The 23,395-nt window shown below is 37.3% G+C and overlaps 1 protein-coding gene across 1 annotated transcript; it reads right to left on the bottom strand.

Moving 5' to 3' along the window:
- Nucleotides 1-369: 369 nt before the first annotated feature.
- On the bottom strand, nucleotides 370-1,827 carry LOC123458749 (splicing factor 45-like). The gene is given in 3 exon segments (XM_045143910.1): nucleotides 370-1,028; nucleotides 1,030-1,507; nucleotides 1,510-1,827. Coding segments are annotated over 3 exon segments (1,203 nt in total). The 5' UTR covers nucleotides 1,754-1,827; the 3' UTR covers nucleotides 370-547.
- Between the last annotated feature and the right edge of the window lie 21,568 nt (nucleotides 1,828-23,395).

Below are 23,395 nucleotides of genomic sequence, written 5' to 3'. Positions count from 1 at the left end.
GCATGTACTTCTAAGGAGATGAGATGAGTCCTTAGGATATATGCCTAGGAGTGCTATAGCTGGGTCATATGGTAGATCAATCTTTAGCTGTTTTAGGAACCTCCAGCCTGATTTCCACAATGGCTGGACCAGATTGCATTCCCACCAGCAGTGTAGAAGGGTTCCTCTTTTTCCACATCCCTGTCAGCACTTATGATCATTTGTTTTCATGATGGTGGCCAATCTGACAGGAGTGAGATGGGATCTCAATGTAGTTTTAATCTGCATTTCCCTGATGACTAGTGACGTAGAACATTTTTTTAGATGCTTATATGCCATTCGTATTTCTTCCTTTGAAAATGCTCTATTTAGCTCCAAAGCTCATTTTTTTAAAGGATTTTTATACTATATTTAAAAAACCACAAAATAAAAAAGGGATCAATCAACATATATCTTAAAGTCCATCCAAGAGTCTCTCAGTATCCAACAGCCAGCAAGGCTGATGCCTCTGTCATTGCTCAGTGTGCAGTTCATTAAGGAGAATCGGAGATGGCTCTAGTTCTTAAAATCAAACTTGCTCTGCCAAATCCAAGACCCTGAATTTATCCAAATTGTAGAAACATGCTTTTACCACCCGTCCACCAAAATACCTCCCGTTCAGATCAACAACAGCTTTAATTGCTGACTCAACTCTCTCGAATTCTAAAAATATCCGCACTGCTTCATCATCAGGGGCGCCAGGAATTTCAAATATCACACATTTTCCAACTTTGCCATATTTTTCACATTCCTCCTTTGTTTCAACTTCCAAGTCTTCATCTACCTCTCCAGCACCAACCATGTTCCTTAGCAGGACCACTTTCATAGGACACTTCAGTATTTCAGTTAATGGATTTGAATCCGACTTCTTGGATGCACCCTGAGACTCGCCCTTCTCTGTGGCGTCACCCACAATGATGTTGCCGCCCCGCTTGCTGGTCTTCTCCACCGACAGAGCTGTGCTCAACCCTTGCTCGTGCTTGCCCAGGCCCTGGCCTTCCCGGAAGCCTGATCTTGTGCGCTACTGTGCCGCCCATGTTAGCCAGGAATGAGTTGCTGGGCCCAGTTGGAGATCGTGGTCTATCAGGTTCCTCATATACCGGCGGAGGAATAGCAGCTTTAGAAGACTGTGATCGAGGTCTTGAGTCTTCTTCATAGGGGAAATCACGGGGCAGCTCCTTGTCTTTCTCTATAAGAGACGTAGGTGGGGCAATGGCAGCTCCTCCCATACTTCTTTTCCTTCTCTCTCTCTCATAATCTTCATCTTCATCAGAATCTGGGTCTGGTCGCCTTGAAAATCCGCTAGCTTCATGCCTGTCTTTACGCCTCTTTTCCCTTTCTTCTATTTCCTTCTGCCTTTCCAGCTCCCGCTGCCTCTGTCGCTCTTCTCGTTGGCGCTTCACTACTTTCTCATAATCATTAGGAAACATAGGATCATACTCATCAGCTAAGGGAATCAGAACTCCCCCTGCAGAAAACCCGCTGGGAACGGGTCCTTCAGCCCGGCTGCTACGTGTGGGGGTGTGTCCACAATCTGCCGGTCATCTGAGGAGCCACCTCGCTTTAGGTCAATGACTGGGGCAAGGACTGTACTTTGTTTTGTCCTTTGGCTCTTGGCCTGGGTGAGAGCTGCCTTCTTCACCTGCAGCTGGGACTGCAGGAGCTTGAAGTTCTTCGACCAGCCTTCCGTCTTGGAGTCGCTGGTCTCCACGCCCAGGTCATCGTACAGGGACATGTTCCTCTTCCGCTTAATTCGGGCCTCCCGAGCCCACTCTGCCCATGGGCCACGGCGGCGGCGGCAGCGCGGAGCCCGGCCGCACCGCGCGGAAGCCCGCCCACTGCCTGCCGGAACCGCCGCGGCCGCGCCGACCCTCCGCCGAGTCCACACGGCGCTCCGCCGACGGGGAGCGGAGGCTCCAAAGCTCATTTTTTGATTGGCTTGTTTGATTCCTTATTGCTTAACTTTTTGAGTTCTTTGTATATAGGATGTAGAATTTTATGGAACCATTGCCACTTGGGTCCTGTTTTGTGCCCCCTACAACCACCCTTCCGCCATTACCCTCCTCACCTGTCGCACCCACCCTACTGTCTGGTCCTCAGGATGCTTATCAGGTTTGTCAGCATCCCAGGTAGATTCAGGTTAGGAGTCATAGATTAGTGAGACTACGTGATGATTATCTTTCTGTGATTGGGTGAGTTTCCTGAGAATGATCTGTTCCAGGTTCTACCATTTTTCTTCAAATTTCATTGTGTCATTTTTCCTTACTGCTATGTCGATATACCACATCTTGGTTATCTATTTGTCTAATGATGGACATCTGGGTTGATTCTGGGTTGATTCCAGCTACAAACACGGTTGAGCAAGTCTTTCTGAACTGAGAAGTGGAGCTTTTTGGATAAATGCCCAGTAAGGGAATAACTGGGTCTGTTGGTAACTCTAATGTTAACCTTTTAAGGAGTCTCCATATTGCTTTCAAAGTGAGTTACAAGCCACTATTAGAAAATTTAATAGACAAAAATGTGATATGATTAAATAATTTTGAATAATAAAATGTTAAGTTTGTTTGCTTCTTTAAAGATTAATTAATGTGGTGGTTTGAATCAGTTGTCACCCATAAACTCATGTGGTTTGATTGCTTTGTCCCCAGCTGGTGGCAATTGGGGAGGTAGAGTCTTGTTAGAGGTGGTGTGTTGTTGGGAGTGGGCTTGGGATGATTATAGCCTGCTCCCCTTTGCCTGAGCGCTACTCCTGTTGCTTTCCATCTGCTGCATCAGAGGTAATGTCAAGCCTCTGCTCATGCCATGCTTCCCACTACTGTCATGAAGCTTTCACTGGAGAGTGTAAAATAAAATAAATCATTTCCTCCTATCAGGTGGTTTTGGTTGGGTGCTTTGTACCAGTAATGGGAAGGTGACTGCAATAATTAGCATAAATAGTCATGCTGTCATGCTTTGATTGGAAGAAGTTTTTTTTTTTTTTTTTTCTTCCCTCAGCATATGTAGCCTTTTGAGTAGGAGTGCTGAAAATGTGAGGTCATCTGAGCTCCTGGAATATCAGTTAGTCCCCTCCAAGTTTAAAGGAAAAGAATGAATCATAATGCTTCTTCAAAGACATCATAAGTGAGATCACTTTTCATTATGAATTCCATTCAGTTTAAATGTTTTTACTGTGTCATTCATCTTTCTAGAAAGAGTAGAAACAATTCTAGAGGGACATGGGCTACACTTGAGAGTTTTATATTAAAAAAAAAAAAGCATTTGCTTCAAAATACAAGTTATATTATTTAAATATTCTCTTATGATCCATTTCAGAGCTGTCTTCAAATCATCTCACTGTATGTTTTTTGGATTATCAACAGCTGCTTAGATAGTATTCCCTGGACAAACACCAGTGTGCTTGATTGAATAGTTCACTGCTTAGGAATAACACTGTATCCAGGACAGATGAACAACTTCCGTAAGATTTTTGTGCTGAGATGGTTCCGTGGTTAAAGGAGCTTGCTTGCACAACCTTTGGCCCAGGTTTGATTTGCCAGTACCCATGTAATGCCAGATGCACAATTTGCCACAAGTGTCCGGAGTTCATTCACAGTGGCAAGAGGCCCTTCCCTGCCTATTCTCTGTGATACTTTGTCTCTCTCAAGTAAGAAAGTAAGTAAATAAATCAATATTATTATAAAAGATTTTTGTGACATAATCTGTTTTATAATTTAAAGTTTTAAAGGAGAAAGTCAGATACTAAATTATATATTTCAAAGCTTTCTTTCAAGGACAGAGCTTCTTGTTCTGCTGTGGGTGCCTGAATGAGAAATATATTTTGAAGGCTATCTGTGCAATGTATGGATTTTGAGGTTTTAGTTTTGTTGGACTGTCTATTTCATTTGAATACTGTTTTGATTGCCATTTTCAGAAGCTCACAGATGGTTTTACTTTATCCTAAGGGTGTCCTGTGTTATAGCACTGTGCCTCCTTCCAGTGGGTCTATCCCAGCATGACTCCAGCATTTATAAAGAGGGGATGACTCTTAATAGCTTAGCTTTTTCTAGTAGTGAAATAAAGGCTAATTACAGCAAACCACCTCAGTTTAGTAAAACTACAAGTCTCCTGGCCAGTCAGACAAATCCATTAGGGTTTTATTGGGTCCTAAAAAGAGTTATGTGATTCCCTGGGATCCAATCCTTGTCAATCAGGCATGGTAAATTGGATTCTTGAATAGGGAAATCCCTTAGGGAGAGTAGATGTTATCTAGATCAGATGCAGTGATTTTTTTCGACTCTGTGCTCACTAGGTTCTGTTCTCTCTTTAGTGAACCAATAAAACCATAATAAGTATTGATTAACCCATTACTGCACATTATCCACTGGCTTCTGCCTGGCTGTATTTAAACACTGCATTGCACTTTCACAAGGCCACAGTACAAATACTTTCTTTTCTTCAACCTTCATGCCATGATAGTGCCAAGTGTATTTCTTTTTGATACAAACCAAAAATCTCAATTATACTTCCTTTATTGGCACCAAAAACATTCACCTGAGTTCCAAAGAAAGAAAATAATCAAACTGTTTTTGGTAAAACTATGTTAATATTTTCAAATATTAGGTATTGTTTTCTACTATAGAGTAAAAAAGAAACTTTATGATAAGTCCCAAGAAAGGTTTTCATGTTGATAAAGAAGTGATTGTTTTAATTGAAATGGAATGTGTGTCTTTGAATAAATTACTTAATCTTTTAATCATTTATGTTGTCAGTGTAGGGAGGTTTCATTAGCACACAGTTGATTTTACCAACTGTGAAAACGTCATAGTATTCAGAAAATACTAAGTTATCATCCATATGATGCTGGGAAGTCTTAGTGAATGATCTTAAATTGGTCCTGGAAATTGATGGCTCATGAGTAAAGGTACAATTCTGGTGATGTTGATGATAATATTTTTGGAATTCCCTTCTGAGCATTAGCTTCTACATTGTTCCCTAGTTTTCTTTCTGCTTGCTACTTAGTACTTAGAAATGCAGAGATCAACAGACAAATTAAGTTTGATTAGAGGGGACAAGGTCATGTGCTGAATGGAGATAGGTCAATCCCAGCCATGAGAGAGAGGAATATATAAAAAACAACACATGAATGATGCTTTTAGAAACTATTTTGTTCCACATTTATTCCTGCCACATACATAGTTTTTTAGGGAAAAAAACTATTTTGAGAAATTTGTTATATACTATGCTACTCTCAGGACTTGTAGTTTCTAAGCCTGCATTGCCTTTTGTGTTCATTACACACTAGTCATTTGATCAAGTGATTTTCAATACATTGTCAAAATAAATTACATTCACTTCATTAGATGTACAGGAAGTGTAGCCAACGCAGGGACAAGTATTAATTTAGGACTCTGCAGAAACTGACACTCCATCTTATGACCCTGAGGCTGTGTTATTCAAGATACCTAGTGATGGAAGGAAGTCTGTCTCCATAGCAATTACCTAAATCTTTTATCAGTCATTTCTGGAAAGAAAATTAGAGCAATTGTGTCAGGATGGTCATATGGGCAGAAATTGCACACTCATTCAAACCACTTATGTCTCTGACTTTGTCCTTGCTTGATGGCTCCTTTTGTTTACGACTCTGTGTTTGAAAGCTTGATCAGGCATGAGCAGATGTGCCGAACTGTAACCACAAAGGTCGGCCTTTTTTTTCTGAATTCTTTTTTCCCCTTGCTCCTCTGTCTTTCCCCTCTGTCTTTCTTTTTCTGTTCTAAATTATCTTGCTTTGTCTATTAAGTAAATTACTAAGATATAGATTATGATAGTAATAAATTCAATTAAAATAGTTTAAATACATAGCACCAGCTATCTATCGTTATTGTGAATCTAGTTATTTTTAATAACCAGATAATATTTGGTAATCAAGTCACTGTATACTTAAAGAAAAGGTTGATAATCTCCCCTTCCTTGCCAAATTTTAGAACATATAACTATTAGATAACAGAGGGTATGTCAGTGAATTTATCCATGTGGAAGGCTGTTGCTTACGTATGATTTTACTGAGCTAGGAACTTTAAAAATATCAGCACAAAATAATAACCAGAGAATGTGTTTCAGATATGTCATGGGAGAAGCTTCAAAATCATTTTGACCATTTAGGTTTTTGCACGAGTGGATTTAGAAATGAAAATGAAAAGCTTAACTCTTGATCAATTAGTTGCAGTTTTCATTGAGTGGTATGAACAACGCAGTCTAAGCTTTCCTTTCAAGTTCCTTGTTCAGGAAAATTTACAATTAATGACTTTCCACAAGAGCAAAGATATCCCCTTCTTCATGTCTCAGCTAGGGACCTGCCAGACTAATCTATTCCCAGTTGGCTGGCCATGGTCCTTTACTCTATCTGTCTTAGCATATTGATTTCTGAGCTGTCTTATTGGTTCCTAACATAATTACAGCAGGAGTGGGTCTCTTAGTACAGCTAATACATTTACACCAAGGCATCTAGGGGAGCTGATTATAACGGCATCCATAGTGCTGCTATAGTCAAGGGTCACTTTCTAGTTCCATTATAAGCCCTATTTTTCAGGGAGCTTATACCTTAGCAGTCTTAATTTATTGAAAGGAAGAAAACGCAGGCTTCATGATATCCAAGATCTACATATTTCCACCTTTAAAACTGGATAAAACTTAAGTCTCTATCCTTTCCATAGTTTTGACATTTTCAAGAAAATAAGTGATTTTTATATATTAATGGGATCTTTGACTTAGCAACTAATTTGACAGATAGTTCAGTTCTGGCATCAAAGCATGTGAGATTTTTATACCCTAATCATTTTATGAACATCATATATTAATATGTTTTCATCTACAAAATATATGAAATTCCCAGCCTCCAAAGATTGAGGAAATATATTTATCCATATAATAGACAGATATTTGAAAGAAGTAGTATTTCTTGAAATAGAAAAGTTTCCAACAAGATAATCTTTTATTGAAATATTCACAGTCAAAAATCTCTTTCTCAATAAAGAAAGAAATGTAGCTTATATCAGATATTATTGTTTTTCTTTTCTTTTCTTTTTGTTTATTTTTTGAGGTAGAGTATCACTCTAGCTCAGGCTAACCTGGAATTTACTATGTAGTCTCAGGGTGACCTCAAACTCATGGCGATCTTTCCGCCTCTGTCTCCTGAGTGTTGGGATTAAAGGCATGTGCCACCATACCTGGCTCTTAGATATTATTATTTTCATAGCAAAACTAAAAATCTGTCAAAGACATTGAAGTATTGGCCAGTGGAAATTTGGTTTACATATTTGTACACTTGTCTCATTCAGTTCTTGGATGGGCATATGAGATGCTGAACAGTAATAGCTTATAAAATAACATTCTACTCAGGCATTATGTCCTAGGGTCTTAAGGTTCAAGATAGATTCTGGACCATGGAAACCTTTCTGCTTCATTACATGTATCTTCTGTGTACTCTCTTACAGGTGATAGAAAATGATGATGAAGTCCCCATGTGGAATCTGTGGAGTAGGTAAGTTTAATTTTTTGTTATTTTTGTTGTTGTCATTGTGAGTTTTTAAATTCCTTCTGTTTTGTTTTGAGGTAGGGTCACATTAGAGCAAGGCTGACCTGGAACCCGCTCTGTAGCTCCAGGCTGGCCTTGAACTCCTATTTCAGTCCCTCATGTACTAGGATTATGACATGAGATATGGTACCCAGCTCCTTGTCATTTTCAATTTTTTCAAAATATTTATTTATTGATTTATTTATATTTGTAAGTTCTAATTGTACTATGAAATTCATACAATTATCTCATTTGTGCAAGTTTATCTCTGTTTTAAATTTAATAACATTATCATAAATTACTAATACACATAAATTATTTGTGCATTTTAATTTATATATAATTTTCATATTGCAACTAGAGCTTTTCATAACAAAATTGCTTCTCTGAGGCAAACAAAAATTTAATTAATTTATAATTGGATTTTATTTTTATTAACATCATTAACAGAAAAGAAGAAGCAAATATTACTTCAAGTATTTTGGAAATCAGTTGCTGTATTTTTCTATTATACTTGTGTTTTAACATAGTATTTCAGAATGTGATTTCATTTCTACATTTCATTTGTTTATTTATTTATTTTGACAAGAATTCTGCTACGTACAGAGATTAGAGAAGGTTTTGAAAACAAGAAACTATTCCCCAGAGAACAGAAGCTCCTACTTTAGAGAAGAAAACAATGTTATAACCAGTACCCAAAGCCTAGAGGAAAGAGTAAAGTTTGGTAAAGAGTCAGGGAAGGCCTTACAGAGGCCATGTTACTAGAACTATGTTTCCAAGGATAAGTACTTAGTTTCACTACATGGTAAATATTTTGAAGTTATCATAGTTAATTAAAAGAAAAATTAGGTTTTCTAAGTATGTATAATACTTATCTAGAGTGTTATTTTTTCTCATTCAGATTTTTTAAACATACCTAAAAATGATCTATAGTACTATACCAAGGAAAAAATGTAGTTAGGTTTTTTTTTGTTTGTTTGTTTGTTTTGTTTTGAGAGAACAAGAGACAAATAGAGAAAGAGAGTTGGTGCACCAGTACCTCAGCAATTGAAATTGAACTCCAGATGATTTCACCATTTAGTGGGCAAGTGTGACCTTGTGCTTGCCTCACCTTTGTGCATCTGGTTTACGTGGAGTCTGGAGAGAAAAACATGCTCCCTTAGGCTTCATAGGCAAGTACCTTAACCACTAAACCATTTCTCCAGTCCTATGTTGTTATTTTGACAAATTAATTTGCAAACTACAGCTAATTTAACTCATCTATTTTGCATTATATATCTCAATTTGTGTAAGTGACTTTTTGACTCATTAATGTTTCATTGTAATTATAGGAAGTTGCCAAATAGCTTATTTTGAAGTAGGCAAAGTAAATATTTAAAGTAAGGTTTATATGCCTTAGTTTAGGAGATCAGATCTGTGTTTTCCTCATCCAGGTGGATGGAAAAACCAGTTTTACCCTAAACTGCAGACACAGGTCTATTGTGCAGTCATTGAAATGCAGCAGTTGGAAGGTGCATGAGTGCAATTTTTTATGATCTGGAAATAGCATAGTGTGTGGTAGAATCAGAGAATGGAAATTGCTTGAAAGTCAAGGATCACCATGTGGAGATGATCACCGTTGCACTTTTGCCAACCAGTAAAATCCATATGCAATAGATGTGAGGGAAAAATAAGTTTTCAATGTTAATTTGAAGAAAGATAGTGTCTATCTCTTTACTATAATCCAGAAATTCAATACATATTTTGTATATACATAGTCATAAATGTATGGTCAAGGCTGGAGAGATGGCTTAGCGGTTAAGCGCTTGCCTGTGAAGCCTAAGGACCCTGGTTCGAGGCTCGGTTCCCCAGGTCCCACGTTAGCCAGATGCACAAGGGGGCGCATGCATCTGGAGTTCGTTTGCAGAGGCTGGAAGCCCTGGCGTGCCCATTCTCTCTCTTCCTCTATCTGTCTTTCTCTCTATGTCTGTTGCTCTCAAATAAATAAATAAAAAATTAAAAATAAAATAAAATAAATAAATAAATAAATAAATAAATGTATGGTCATATATGTAGAACTGTATATACATGCAATCATCTGACTCTCTACTGGAATCAAAGTTTTAGAGTTCCATATAACCCATTTCAAATTCTAGAATTTTGTATAATTCTATTTTTAAATAATGTTTAAATGCTTTATTTTTATTGTTGCTTCATATTACTTTTCTATCATGTGACTTATTTAAAAGAATACAGGGTAAGTTGACAATTACAGTGATTATGTGAAATGCAATATTACTGATTAGTTTTTAAATTATTTTATGAAAGTGCAAATGTTAGTAGGTTCAGATAAGAATGTTGAAACTTGTGATCATATAGATTCTGCTCAACCATCCATGTAAATATCTGTACTTTATATATGAGAGAAATTAACTCATGATAATGTTTGCTATAGGTGAGTCATAGAAGTTTATAAACTTTCTTAAAATAAACTTTAAAACCTTAATATTTCATTCAACTCTAGAATTACTCAGATTTTCCTAGAAAATATCATGTCTATACATTTTATATTAAAAATAAAGGTTGACTGGACACAATTTTTGAAAATATTTTACTTATTTATTTAAGAGAGAAAGAAGAGACAGAAAAAGAGATAATGGGCACACCAGGGCCTCTAGCCACCACAAACAAACTCCAGAGGCATGCGCTACCTCGTGCCTCTGGCTTACATGGATCCTGGGGAAATCATACGTGGATCCTTTGGCTGCACAGGCAAGTGCCTTAACTGCTAAACCATCTCTCCATCCCTAGACACAATTTTTTTTTAACCATTTCATAGGTGAAGCATAGAATTTCAATGGCATAGGAAGTTTAACAAATAAGGATATGGAAACAGCTTAAACAAACTTTTCAAATCTTCAAAAGAAGGTTCTACTCTGGTTTATGATAGAAGTTTGTTAATGTTCAGTTATAGCAAGATGGTGTGGCACTGAATTTATATTCATAAAACAGGCTTTTTCTTTATAAAGATGGCTTTACATCACCTGTCATAAGCAAGAAGAATGGCTAACTATTTATTTCAGTGTTCCTAATTGTTGTCAGAATGTGACCCAAAACTGTGACACAGAATTTTTCAAAGTCAGGCTTCCACAAGGCACACACATTCATCAATGTTTATTCCACACACACCTATGCAGTAGCACTTGTGAAGGTCTGTTTTTATTTAATTCTCAAGATTTGTTGTTAATGGGAAAACTGTCTCATGAATTAGGGAAGTGCTCGGTGACAAGCCTGACAGAGATTGATTCTGGTTCTGCTGCTGGTCAGTGCCAGCAAGTGAAGGCCACAGAAACCATAGCTCCAGCTAATGTTGTTACTGCTTCAAAGGTGACCACAGAACAAGTGTACATTACCAAGTAGGGGAGTGGTGGGCAGTATGCCTGTGAGCTATATGTTGAGCCATTTATGTGGGTATGCCTCATTGTCTATGCCTAGATTCTAATCCTTTGAGATTGAAATTACATTCATTTTTACAAGGTGGGTTTTCCATTTGTGATGGTTAAATCCTATTGTCAACTTGATCAGATTTGGAATCAAGTTAAGTGACATTCCTCTTGGCCATGTCTCTGACGGTGTTTCCAGAAAAAATTAAGAGATAAAAGAAGTCTTTCTCCTCAAGTAGGTAGCTCATCTGGTGGTATACAACATACAAACAAGGTTGTAGAGACTGCCCCTGCTTACTGCTGGTGGGTGTGCATCTACTCTGTTGATTTTATTCTCAGGCATTGGAAACCATATTCTCCGTCCTTCCAACATGGTCTGAAGACCAATGACTATGAGGAAATCCTCCAGGCCTTCAGTGCTAGATTGAGATTGCTAAAGTATCCAGGCTCATGTGATGAGCCACTCCTGGGTTCATTGATTCTCCAGCCTGAAAACAGTGTTGGACTGCTCAGCCTGTATTCTGTAAGAGGAAATCCCTTAATATAGTTATAAATTAGTTCCTCTAGATAATCCTGTATATATATACTTAGTATATAATATAGATAAACTATTTGTTATGTTTTTTGTTTTTTGTTTTTTTTTTCTCCCTGAGGCAAGGTCTTGCTGTAGCCCAGGCTGACCTGGAATTCATTATGTAGTCACAGGGTGGCCTCGAACTTATAGCAATCCTCCTACCTTTGCCTCCCGAGTGCTGGGATTAAAGGTGTGTGCCACCACGCCCGGCACTAGATAATCCATTTGAACAAAAGTTTCTGGCTTTAATTTTAATTTTACAAGGTTTTAAGGAACACCCAGGAATATTTCCTGAAAAATATAGTGTGTAAGGACCCTCTTAGATAAGATGAAAATAAAATATAGCAATATTTGTAAGAGCAATCATCTTTAATTAATCCCAGAAAGGCTTATTCCTGTCCTCAGGAATTTGTAGCTTTCATAACACCTCATCCTTCTCCCATTCCCACAATCATCCTTTGGTGATAAAACTAAAACATTTAGGTTTTTTTTCTATATTTTTTTCATATATTTATTTATTTATTATAAAGAGAGAGGGTGGAGGAGAATGTTCATGCCAGGGCCTCCAGCCATTGTAAAAGAACTCCAGACGTATGCACCACCTTGTGCATCTGGCTTATGTGGGTTTTGAAAAATCAAACCTGGGTTATTAGGCTTCACAAGCAAGTGCCTTAACTGTTAAGCCATCTCTCCAACTTTGTTTTAGTTTTTGACGACTGTTAACTTGTTTTAATAATTATTCAAGGCAGACTAAGTCAAAGTTGAAAGATGAAGGACTTGAGGATAGTGAGGTTTCAAGATTAAACAGTCTTGATTATGAGAATTTTATTAAAGATATCCTTAGGACAATAAACAAAAGCACTTAAGGCTGGGATTTTTCATTCCAAGATCAAGACTATTTTTGTACATGAACATATATTATAATTACCACTTTTGCAATATGTATGTAATTTGGCTATCATTAGAGAAGTTTCAATTTGGAATGAACATAAAATTAAAGAACTGGTTTTCAATGTCTCTCTTCCTTACTAAGTGGAAGAGTGCTGCAACTAATCAATGCCATTATAACTTTTGAAATAAGTAGATGTATACTGAAAGCATTTTTCAAATATATACTTGATATGCATGTTTATGAAAGAAAAAGTAAGCATAAGGTATGCATTTTCTAAACTTTTATATAAAAGGGAAGGAGGGAAGGAAGCAAAGACGTAAAACAGGAAGGAGAAAGTGATGGAGGGAAAGGTAGTGTTTAGGTTTTCTATTTATGAATGCTAGTTATGTCATATGACATAAAGATCATTTTGGAACAAAGAGAAAAAAATATGTCATAGTATTTTTTGTTTAGATAGTTGAAAGACAGGGTGTGGCAAAGGAATAAATGCAATTACCTAATAATCAATTTAAGATTAAATTAAAAATAGAGAAAATTATGTTCTTATCAGTGGTGCTTTAGCTGTGTTATTTATAGTTTCATGGTATATATTTGTAAAATGTAGCACTAGTATATTTGTGTGCAGGGAAGAAGTTAAAATTTAACAATGTTTGCCTAGACCTGAAGTATGCTGTTTAGACCTTTCTTTAAGGAGTGAAACTCACTTTATTAGGAGCAAACATAAACCAAAATGCTTTCGATAAAAATAAAGCTATAATTCCCTAGGAATGCAAGTCCTCCTTCTTCTTCCTCCTCCTCCTCCTCCTCCTCCTCCTCCTCCTCCTCCTCCTCCTCCTCTTCTTCTTCTTCTCCTTCTTCTTCTTCCTCCTTCTCCTCCTCCTTCTTCTCCTTTTACTTTTTCTCTTTTCAGAAAGTAACATCCATGGGCTTTGGAATTATTCATCTGTCTCACATTTTTCCAGATTCACCCAATGGTAAGCATGGAGTTGACATTGACAACAACAGTGTTCCTCAGGCTGTGTCATGAAATGGTGCATTTGTTAAAATCAAGGATGAATATTACTAGATTTATTAAATTACTGCTCTTTAAAAAACATTAGACAAAGTACACAATCACATTGGTTAGGGAATAATAGGATAAAACTCAATTATAAGAATTAAGAATACTAAGTGATCCTTTAAATGAACAAGTTGAAAGTAGCCTTCTATTATAACAACCTTATCATGGTTTTGAAGTTAAATCACTATTTTGTCAGTCAGAAATGCCTGGTCATCTATAACACACACACACACACACACACACACACACACACACACACACACACGATCTTATATACTCATAAAGTAATAGAGTTTGAGAAAAATTACATTCAGTTTAACAAACACTATATGCTAGCTGCACATGCATTTCTAGTGACTGAATGCATGTTTTATCAGCTTCACTAATTACTGATTATAAAGGATCCATATCTTATGCCCTTGATAGCCTAAATTTCCTTTATTAGAACATGTATTCCTTTTTAAAATATTTTATTTTTATTTATTTATTTGTTTGACAGAGAAAGAGGGAGAGAGACAGAAAGAGAGAGAGAGACAGAGACAGAGAGGGAGAGAATGAGCATGTCAGGACTTCCAGCCACTGCAAACAAACTCCTGATGCTTGCACACCCTTGTGCATCTGGCTAACGTGGGTACTGGGGAATCAAACCTGGATCCTTTGGCTTCGCAGGCAAATGCCTTAACCACTAAGCCATTCCTCCAGTCCTAGAACATGTATTCTAAGGAACTAAAAACAAGAATGACACAGGGCCATTAAATGGCTGGATAGGTCATAGATACATAGATATACCACTTCCTAAGTAGGAAGACAGAACATGAAGAAATTATCAAACAATTTTAGAAACTTCTAAGTCTCCACTATCATAATAACTTTTCCATCTTTGTGGTGGTAGGAATTGAATATCCACCATAAACTTATGTGTTCTGCATGCTTGGATATCAGCTGAAAGAAATTTGGGAATTGGAGCATAGCTGCAAGTGTTTTGTTGGGGGCAGGGTTAGAGCTATTATAGTCAGCTTCCCCTTGCCATTATTTGACACCTTCTCCTGCTGCTATTGTCCATCTAATGTTGACCAGTAGGTGATGTCCACCCAGCCTCTGCTCATGCCATTTTCTCCTGCCATCATGGAGCATCCCTTCAAGTCTATAAGGCAAAATAAACTCCTCCCACAAGCTGCTTTTGTTCAGGTGCTTTGTGCCAGCAACATGAAGCTGGCTGCAAGAATTCTCATTCAGCTTATGTAGTAACAGCATATTTTTAAATTTCCTTTCAATGCTACCAGCAAAGTCCTTGTACAACTCTGCTGGAGAGATTGCTTAGTGATTAAGATCCTTGTGTACAAAAACCAAGGACTCAGATTTGATTCCCCAAGACCCATATAAAGGCAGATGCTCAGGGCAGTGCATGTGTCTGGAGTTTGTTCAAAATAGGAGTTCCTGGTACTTCCATTCCCTTTCTCTCTATCTCTCCCTAATTAATAAATAAATAAACTGTTATTAAAAATTACATGGTGTAGCATAAATATGTGCAGTTATTATGGGTTAGCATTTGTGGAAATGTTCCAGATCAGCAATTATTACTAATATTTTAAAAATAGTTATTTATTTGCACATGTGTATTTGTATGAGTGAATATGTATTTTGCTGCTTAAAAGAAGAACGCTCGTCCTGCCTTACATGAGTGGCTGGAGAAGTGAATCCAGACCAGTAGGTTTTGCAAGCAGGTGTCTTAACCACTGAACAATCTTCCCATCTTCCTAATTTTGTAATAGGCATTGCATTGTTTGCCTCACTTTGTTTACCATTATTTCATAAAATTTTTCTCCTTTTCATGAGATTTTTATTTTGGGTGTTTAATTTGTTTCGCCCAATAATATAACAGTGCAGATTGGTAGTTGGTCAGTTAGAAACTTGGTGATAAGAGCTCTCACATTTCTGCTTGCTATCATGAATGTCTGCATTTCCACAAGAGTATGCCCAAGAGCATGCCTTGGGTAGCCCGTGGGTCTCACAAGTATACAAAGTGATGCTCCCCAGCTGTTCAAAATCCAGAGTAGCTGATATACACAGTGGGTACACGAACATGTGCATGGCAATAGATGACTTATTTTCAGCCACTGTGTATGAAGGTAGTTTACTCTTCAATGATATCTGTGACTAGCTCATTGTGTGCAAAGAAAGAATCTGATTGATTTAGCAGTATCTTTATAGTAGATTCTATTTTCATTAAATATTTTTCTAGCAAGATGTTTAATTTCCCAATTTTTCCAAAGTTTATTTGGATAGGCAAAATTAGGTCATGAGTTCATGGAATTGGAAACATAATCCTCTGATAGGAATTAATCTTCTATTTTGCCACAAAATCTAAATGTAGTTGACTCATGACTGGTGAGGCTCCTGATGGAGTGATATAAGTAGGAATAAAGAGGCACTCTAATGGATTAGTCTGTTAATCTAGGTATCTTCTTAAATGGCATTGAGACTAAATCTAACATGCACTGTTTATAAGACACCAATATTGTTAATATACAGGGTTCAAAAGAGACGCTAATATTGCATTCACCACCTTATATATTATTCAAGAATGTTCTATACACAACTCAAATCCAGTGGTAACAGTCAAGAATTAAAACTGGAAAGGATTATACTAAGTGAGGTAACCCAGGCCCCGAAAGCCAAATGTCGCATGTTCTCTCTCATATGTGGATCCTATCTACAGATCATTGGACTCCTTTGTGAATAGGAAGAAAACTCAGTAGCAAAGGCCAGTAAACTAGAAAAGAGATATAAAGGGAAGATAACGGAAAGGAGGGGAGTAATTAATAGGATGGCATTGTATATATATGTGTGTGTATGTGTGTGTGTGTGTGTGTGTGTGTGTGTGTGTGTGTGTGTGTGTGTGTTTGTAGAATTATAGATTAATGGGGGTAAAAAGGCCCAAGTGAGGTCAGGGGAAGAGATTGAGTAAAGGAAATTTGGAGGGAGGGCTAGTCAAAATCTAAGAGGATATAAATAAATCATATAGAAACCTACTTTTTTGGACAATGGAACACTCAATATCCATAGATTGTTACTAGAAAATTTTCAGTTCCATGAATAAGATACCTCCAGTGAATTGTTGGCCCAAACCATTACAGGCCATTGCTGAGGTCATTGGCTTCCCACCAGTAATATATGGTAAGACCCTACTGCTGAACACTCCACATACTTGGGCTGCAAGGCCACTGAGAAATCCTGTTGGAACTGAGCTGATAACCTCCTCCATGTAGACCAGCTAACAGAAAGCTGGAAGAAGCCATTCTACATGCAATTCAATGGGAGAGAGAGAAATCATCAGTGAAGATACTCAACAGTGGACACTGCAAGCCTTTTATTTGCCAGCCAGGCCAAATGAGCCAACAGGTGCGATAGTGGCACATCTGTCATGGTGGAAATCACCTGCCCTTAATTTTACTGGAGGCCTGCTCCATGGGTGGGAATACATCCTTGATATTAAAAACCTAAAACAGGGGTAGTCATGAGCTCTAGCAGTGTACCGTCTGTTGCTATCTGTCTAAATGTATGTATATGGTCATCATGCTGCCCAATAAATACTTCTCTTAATGTTTATTCTTAATATTCATTCTACTCTCCCTTCTTGTACAGAACCTTCTCTTTTCACATAGCAGTGAACTTGGGATGACTCAGAAGGCACCATGGTGCTGGGAAGAAGTGACAGGAGTGCTCAGCACTGCAGTATCTCTATCACACCTTCCAAGGCTCGGGGTCCATTGAGGAAGAGGTAGCGGAAAGAATGAAATAGCCAAATGAAGGGTAGGACTTCTTACAATGTGTTCCTCCAGACACAAAATGGCCTGGATATCCATGACATCACAGTGCCTGACACCACCTACACAAGACATTATAATAGGAGGAAAAGATCATGACATCAAAATAAAAGAGAGACTGATTGAGAGGGGGAGGGAATATGATGAAAAATGGAGTTTCAAAGGGGAAAGTGGGGGGAGGGAGGGCATTACCATGGGATATTGTTAACAATCATGGAAGTTGTTCATAGAAAATAATAATAATTAAAAATAAATAAATAAAATAAAATAAAACTAACATATCCAAGTCCCAGATTTCTCAGGATACAATCTCATATGGGCATGGCATAAGGTCAAGATGAAACACCTCAGAAAGCAGGGGAGCTATGTCTCAGTCACTGTCATCAGTGGGTAGCTTGGGTAGAGCTATGATATTTTAACATATGCCATAATACTGGCATAGCCTTCAATAAGCTTGGGAGATTCTGTTGGGAGCTAGGAACCAAACCTTGGCCATGTTAACAGAGACTGCCATATAGCAAGTTGCGTTTCTACTTCCTCACCTAATACTCAACTACCAGAAACAAAGACTGCCATATATCAAGTTAAGTTTCTACCTCCTCACCTAATATTCAACTACCAGAAACAATGGGATCATACACCTGGCTAAACACTCCCCTATCATTCCGGTAGCTGATGAAGAAACAAAGGCATTGCTGTTTAACCAGTAACTCTGTGATTTTTGCCCTAACTATGTCCCCTTCCCCCTACAACTCCTTGCCCTGACCACGACCCCTTCCCCCTACAACCCTATATAAACCTACATGTAAGAATAAACTCTCAAGGCCTTGATAAACACCTATAATGGTCTCCTTCTTGGGTCTGTTTGCCTTTTCCCACCCAGGTTAGCTTCTCCTTGAGTCCTTGTTCAACTCCCTGCTGGCTGGGGCAAGATTCAACTGGCTAGCTTCCACTGCTTGAATGTTTTAGTCTACAAGATTTCCTTTCTATACTTTCAAACTCCTCTCTTCTTATTCAGAGCAACATATTTTATTATTCATTTATAAAATAGAGTTTATGAAAATTGAGCCACATCTGTTTTCTACCTTCCATATGTATACTAGATAGCATCTTTACTAAACACAGGAGTTCTTCCTATAACCAATCCATTTCCCTCTAGCAATATGTTAATCTTTTTTTTTTTTTTTTTTTTTTTAATTTTTATTTATTTATTTGAGAGTGACAGACACAGAGAGAAAGACAGATAGAGGGAGAGAGAGAGAATGGGCGCGCCAGGGCTTCCAGCCTCTGCAAACGAACTCCAGACGCGTGCGCCCCCTTGTGCATCTGGCTAACGTGGGACCTGGGGAACCGAGCCTCGAACCGGGGTCCTTAGGCTTCACAGGCAAGCGCTTAACCGCTAAGCCATCTCTCCAGCCCGATATGTTAATCTTTTTATTCAGATCTTGATTCTTGAGTTCTCAGTCTTTTATCTTCCATTGATTGATATTGTATAGAAGTATACTGACATATAATGTACACTCCAAATCATTGTCTTCTTTTCAGATATCTCCATACTGTTTTATATTAACACTTTTGGAAGAGTACATTGGCTTCCAGTTCCATACTCATTAGCATCTTATGTGCCAGATTAGTTTCCTACCAGATACTACTACAAAAGTGTAATAAAATATGTAATATAGATGAATGGATATTACATGAGATCACACATATGAGAAAGCTTGAGCCCTTTCTCTCAGTTACAGAAGGAAGAAAGCACTTTGAAATGAGCTCTGCACCAACAATTGCTATGTATCAAGGCCGATTAAACACTACAAGCTATAAGACAATGACTTAATACAAAAAAAGTAGACTCCCCCTGAGCAGAGGAGTTTCACTTTGGAGACTAAAGCAGCTGATCACTTAGAGGTACATATTACAGAGATGAGGAGTAAGAAAGGATGGAATTTTAGAAAAGTCAGACTTACCAGATTCCCATCAGGTTGTTTACTGACTCTCAACCCACAGAGATACAAAGTAGAAAGCACAGAAAAGGTAAAATGGGATACAGAAGAGGCTATCAAGTGTATAGTATTTAGGAAATGAAAGTTTGTTGTTAGTGTTAAGAATCTTTATATGTACAGTGCTACAAATTCTAACTTTCAGTAGGAGCTCAAATATGTCACTGGCACAACACTGGTAATATTCACAGCTGATTTCTCAATAGAAACAGAGAAGGAAGGTGGTTGAATGGTACATTTAATCTTCTTAAAACAACAACAGCAACCAAAGCTTTCATATGTACCTGCTGAAAATGTTCTATGTGAAAGTAAGGAATAAAATGCAGGAGTGTCCCCAATGGAATGGAGCCAGGGGTGAGGGAAAAGAGGGTACCAACATATGGTGTTTCCATATGAAATATGTTGTTAATAATAATAACGATGAAAAAAGAATGAGCAAATCGGTATTCTATGTTCTCATAAAACTTTATTTAAAAAAGGAAAAAAAAACATTGTAAGTAATAAAGAATCCTCCAAATATTGGACAGAAAAAAATGCAGTTAGTTCAGTGAACCAATAAGTAGGTTGAATAAGGTGTATTGATAATATGAGAAATGTATCCACAATTAAAGGATATTCTGATATATGCAGTAACATTGTACCTATTCACAAATTCATCAAGGAATTTTAAATAGACATGGGAAAATTAGGAACAACATAACTAGTGGAAAAGAAACAAAAAGAAAAAAATTCTAACAATCTAAAAATAGTCAAAAAGGAGAACTGATGGGACTAAGAAACATGAGGTGTGTGTGTGGAAATAAGCATATGAAAATATCTTTAAAGTGACTATGTTAGTATTACATGAAATTAATTTGCTATTAATTTTAAAATAAAATATGTTGTTGAAAAGAAACAGATTATGGGCTGGAGAGATTGCTTAGCAATTGAAGCATTTGCCTGCAAAGCCTAAGGACCTAGGTTCGATTTCCCAGTACGTACATTAGTCATATGTACAAGGTAGCACAGTGTCTGGAGATTGTTTGCAGTGGCTGGAGCTTCTGGTACACCCATTCTGTCTCTGCTACTTCCTCTCTTCTCTACTCTCTGTCTAATAAATAAATAAATAAAATATTAAAAAAGAAACATGTTGACTATAACAAGAAATAATTATTGAAAGCATTATTTATGAAAACAGTTATAGAAAAAGTAAGAGTAGCCATAGTAAGTTAGAAAATGTGGACATTACTATTAGTGGGTTCAAAGGAGAATGTTTGATTTAAAATTTGGTAAACAGAAAATCCATTTAATAGTGACTCCCAGATGTGACAAGAATCAGTAGATAAACAAGTACAAAGGAGAAAAGTGAGTCAAAACTAAAGTCCCCTTTGGAGATTTCAGTGTGCAAATCTCAGTAAATACAGAATAGCAAAGAAATTTGCCAAAGTTAATTGGGATTTGAACATGTTTGAACTTTGCAGTATTATGAGAGCAGTTGGCTTCCTTATAAGTTTCAACATGATCTCTCAGTTTTCTGTGACTGCAGCGGTGGCATCTTCTTGCCTATTTGTTTTGGACCACAGGCCACAGTCTGTTTCCATGTGCCTGTCTATATATTTGCTAGGGATTGGCCATGGTTCTGATACAGTAAGGATAGCCTTGGGTAAAGATTCTGCTCAGCATATGGTTTATAGCAAGATATTTTATCTAAATAGATTAATTAGAAGTATGGCCCCTCTTGGATCTGAGTTATCTCTCCTCCATGGGAGATGGTCTTATCAAATGAAAGGAAAGCTTTATTTCAGTCTTAATTTTCCCCTTAACCTGGGCTGGAATTTCTATGTAGAACATCATCTACACAACACTTCCTTTTGATACTTTTCCTGAAAATAGTAAAATCATCTGTTTTTAAACAGTTTCATAGCAAAGTTCCAAGTAAAATTTGTTAAAACATCCTCAAGTTTTCCTGTCTACATAGAGACTCAGCATTACCATCAGAGATACAAAAAATAAACATTGGCAAAGAAAATATAATTCTGAAAATATTTGGCTATATTTTCAGATATATTCTTGATTTTACATCCTTGGCAATTGCTGTGAACAGTTTAGATGTTTAACTTTAATAAAATAAATTATCAGCATCAATAATTTTGCACGAAGAGATTTATTACATGAGTTATTGTGCCAGACACCATAAGTGACATACAGAACTTAACCATTTATCGCCTGTGCTTCTCAGACACTCTATCTCATGGGAGAGAAGTAAACAATTAGCTGAACTGAGATGTATAAACCACCTGGATTGATATTCCATAACAACCTCAATCCATAACAGAAATGTAAGTGATCACAAGGTATGGAAACCAGTAAATTCCTGCTAAAATGGAATAACCATTTTCCTACCGTTTTCAAATAATTCTCCTGACTGTATTCTTTCCCTGTTTCATTTTTTGCTAAAATATGTTCTGAAGCCACATGTTGGGTCATGATATGCAGAGACATTTGTCGTACCAATAACTGTGGGCTAACTCCACAATGCACAATCCATATACCTCAACAAGGAGGGGCCAATGGGGAGGGGGTAGGTCACGGATGAGCCTAATAATGGTACCAAACTGCCTGTACTTGCAGAATAGAAAATTAATTAAAAAAAGAACAAAACAAAATGCTCTGAAAAAGAAACAGAAATGATAAGTCTTCACTAAAAGAAAATGATTGTAATTAGCAGGTTGTTATAAATAAGTACCAATCAAAGAAAGACACTTGGAATGAGACACTTCTCAGCCTTTTATACCTATTCGTTCACATGGCATGTGACCTCTCATCCACTGCTCTGAGTCATCTCTGTGACTCTTCACTTATATTGGCTGTTCCCTGGAACTTATGCTGGGACATGTGCACTGTGTCTTCTCAGTGTGAGATGATTACTTTCCTCTCCTTGTCTTACTCATGTCCTACTTCTACCCTCACTTCTGCCTCTCAGGTTCTGAGTTTTTAGACCCCTTGATCAGATGAACTGCTGCACCTTTTCTCTCTAGGAATCCTACATCTGAGGAATTTCACACATGGGGTGGTAGTGTGACACAGATGCTGAAAGGTGAGGATGGAGAGTTTTGAGGATTCTTCTCTACAGTCTTATCTCAGAAAATATCCCAACTATCTGTTCTAAAAATATCAAATGTATCCTTTTAGTAAAGCTTCAACTTACCCCTAACCATATATACGTGTGTGCGTGTGTGTGTGTGTGTGTGTGTGTGTGTGTGTGTGTACGTATAGATCTTTGTTTCTGAATGATAGATTAGAGAAAACAAAGAGGAAGAATGCAAAACTGAGGCATGCTTTTTTTTGTGATGTTTGTCAAATTACATGGAGGGGACAAAGTATTAGGGCATACTAGAAAGATCAGCTATAACATATTTTTTACTGCAAATATTTTCTGGAACTTGTCATTTAAAGTAAGAGATTTTAATTTTACTTATCTAATTGACAGTACATATGATAATATAATTCTTTATTGATAATTGTATTGTTTTTAGTTATTTTCTTAAGCAGTGGTGGTAATTGGAAGGGTAGAACCAAAATGGAATATTTTGGACTGAAGCAAATACAGTCCATTTAAATTATATTTATCTCTTATTTGGTTTTATCTATTTTATACATTTTACCGGATCATGTAAAATTTTCATGTAAAGGCAGGCATATTATTACTTGCAAATGACAATGGGGTTCTAAACTATGCTGCTAAGCAACTGAGAGACAGAGGTGGAAACATTGAAGTAAAAATTAATGATTTTAAGGAACTATGTGTGGGAAGAGAGACAATAATGGTCTTCCTGTGTAAGAATGGGAAAAGAGTTTTGAGAAAAGTTACATTGAGTTGGAAATACTGGACATGCCCTAGCAATTCACTTAGGGTTGCGGTGGATTGCAGTGAGGACTCAGGCCAGAGGATTTAGAAGGAGATGCAAGGTAAAGAGTTGACAAGGATTTAAGATGCTAAACTATAGTGAGGAGCAAACTTCTATCCAAGATGGCTCTGGAGTGCACATTTGTTAATGTCTGGTTGCTTGCCTA

This window comes from Jaculus jaculus, chromosome 2 (genome assembly GCF_020740685.1).
Source record: "Jaculus jaculus isolate mJacJac1 chromosome 2, mJacJac1.mat.Y.cur, whole genome shotgun sequence".
In the NCBI taxonomy this organism is placed as follows: Eukaryota; Metazoa; Chordata; class Mammalia; order Rodentia; family Dipodidae; genus Jaculus; species Jaculus jaculus.
Note: the sequence above shows the minus strand (reverse complement) of the source record. Positions and strands in the feature narration are given on the sequence as shown.